This window comes from Pundamilia nyererei, unplaced genomic scaffold (assembly GCF_000239375.1).
Source record: "Pundamilia nyererei isolate P.nyererei 1_Seehausen unplaced genomic scaffold, PunNye1.0 scaffold00010, whole genome shotgun sequence".
Lineage (NCBI taxonomy): Eukaryota > Metazoa > Chordata > Actinopteri > Cichliformes > Cichlidae > Pundamilia > Pundamilia nyererei.
Genome location: NW_005187411.1, coordinates 5,375,118 through 5,377,118, shown reverse-complemented (window position 1 = coordinate 5,377,118; position 2,001 = coordinate 5,375,118). Strand labels below are relative to the sequence as shown.

Sequence of the window (2,001 nt, the reverse complement as noted above, 5' to 3'; positions counted from 1 at the left end):
GCTGAGGGCCGCTGTGGTGCTGAACAAAACACAGCAGTTGGGGAGGTCTCTCTGTGCTCCTCCCAAGCTCAGCCGCAGTTTGATTTCATAAAGTGCACCGATCATTATGAAAGCAAAGACTAAATATGCGGTAAAGCAAGACAAATGTGTGTTTTAGCCCTTGAGAACTTTTAAAGAAATCTGTATTGGCTTTACTTAATGGTTGTGTGATCTTAGCTTACCTGACTGGAAGCAGGCTGCTCCAAGTGCAATGTCATCTAGAGCAACGTCAGCATTGGAGCCTTGTCCCCACACAGCTGTCACTTTAACACGAAACCTGGAGCAATCAGAGAATTACAGTTGTCTTTTCTTATGAGAAAGCAGCAGGATTTCAATCCCAGTGAGTGTACTTAAACTCTTCAGAGTAAAGTAGGAGTGAAATCTCTTTTATTATGAGCACTAAATCTGATTACACATTCTTTAGATGAAAGGAGCAATTTTCCTTTTCTTATCACTGACCTAAAGCATGTACTCATCCCTAAGCTCCACTATCTCTGACAGGGGAAAACAAAGGAGAAAATGTAACTTTATGGGGCTCCATGGGAAAAAGAGGTTAGTAAACCTCAACGACACATCATCCCTTTAACACACGAGAGATCAGCCTTTATTCTTTCATCCCTCCCCCTGTTTGTTTTCCTCTTATGTACCCGTGATGAAGGTCAGTCAGTTCCAGGGCAACCGGTTCCCAGTTATCTTCGGCTTGACCATTCCTCTCCCAGACCGGTACCGCGGCGACGGTCCCGTTTTCCTCTATAGCCACTTGCAACGAGCCATTAAAATGACCACGCAGGTACAGAGAGAAATGCATCTACACAAACAGAGATGAATTTTATTAAGATTTTTGGTGAGATATTTAGTATGATTTGAACTCCCCCACACAGACACAGACAAGACAATCAAACATGCTTAAATTGAATAATTCAACTACTACGTCAGGCGAGTAACTGACCTGGCAAGCAACAGAAGAGACTGGACGAGGGAATGCAGAGCTCTGAACGAACGCTTCTTTAAGTGAATTACTCTCTCTGACAGGGAGAAACAAGAAGTGCCCTAGGGGAAGACAATAAATGTAACACATTTACCAGGTTATGTGATTTAGCTAGTTAGTTAGATATTTGAGCCGAACCCACATCAATCTTTCTTATTGATCAACATAAACCAGCAGCTTATAAAAGTAATGACTTTTATGGAGACGCAAATTGGCCATAGACGCGAGGCAGATAAAGTACTTAAAGCTAAAAGAATAAAGTGCTGTATGAATGTGGGGTTAAAATGTGACTTGTAGACTAAAGCGCATTGAGGTTAACAGAGCTGTAAATGTAATGCAATGCTCTGCTAGTCTCAATGAATGCCGGACACTAATTTGCTTGCTAAATGACTTGTGTACAGCCACAAGATGGTCAGCTGACATTTCAGTCAACCTGAATAGAGCATATTAACTACCAGTTACAATTACATCTTTTATTTCATCTTCTGCTGGCAATCCTGCTTTCATCCTCTTTCGACATGCAAAAAAACCTCCTGCAGTGTTTTACATTTGCCTGACAAACGAAAGCTCCACAGTTCAATCCTGGGAAGAAACTTACACCCCTTGGGGTTGCTTCAAGAGCATCCAGCGTAAAAATGTTGCCAGATCAAATACGTGGCGCTACCTGCTGCGGCAAGCCCTCGTGAACAAGGAGTAGCACCCGTCAGGTCTTTCTGACAAGCATACATATGCTTTAAAGTTACACTGCGAACTAGAAATGACCTGACAATGCTTCTCAGACAATGCAGCAATAGCGGTTTTATTGTTTTTACTTACTGAACATCAAAACAAGCATTCTCGTCATTGGCTGTGTATTAAAAAAGAGTAAATGCAAAAATCCTGTTTGCAACAAAGGAAAATTAAGAAGTTTTGACACAAGGAAAGCTTCAAAAACAAATGAGGGTATTTTCCCATCACTCCACACCGCAATAATT

The 2,001-nt window shown here is 41.6% G+C and overlaps 1 protein-coding gene across 1 annotated transcript in view; it reads right to left on the bottom strand.

The window, feature by feature from the left end:
* The window catches only part of ltk (leukocyte receptor tyrosine kinase), a 66,210-nt gene that overhangs the window by 26,175 nt on the left and 38,034 nt on the right, over positions 1–2,001 (bottom strand). Inside the window, exons 7-9 of the mRNA XM_005724102.2 lie at positions 989–1,089; positions 687–847; positions 222–316 (exon numbers count right to left, since the gene is read on the bottom strand). Coding sequence (XP_005724159.1) covers positions 222–316; positions 687–847; positions 989–1,089 — 357 coding nt within the window. The remainder of the gene's footprint in view (positions 1–221; positions 317–686; positions 848–988; positions 1,090–2,001) is intronic.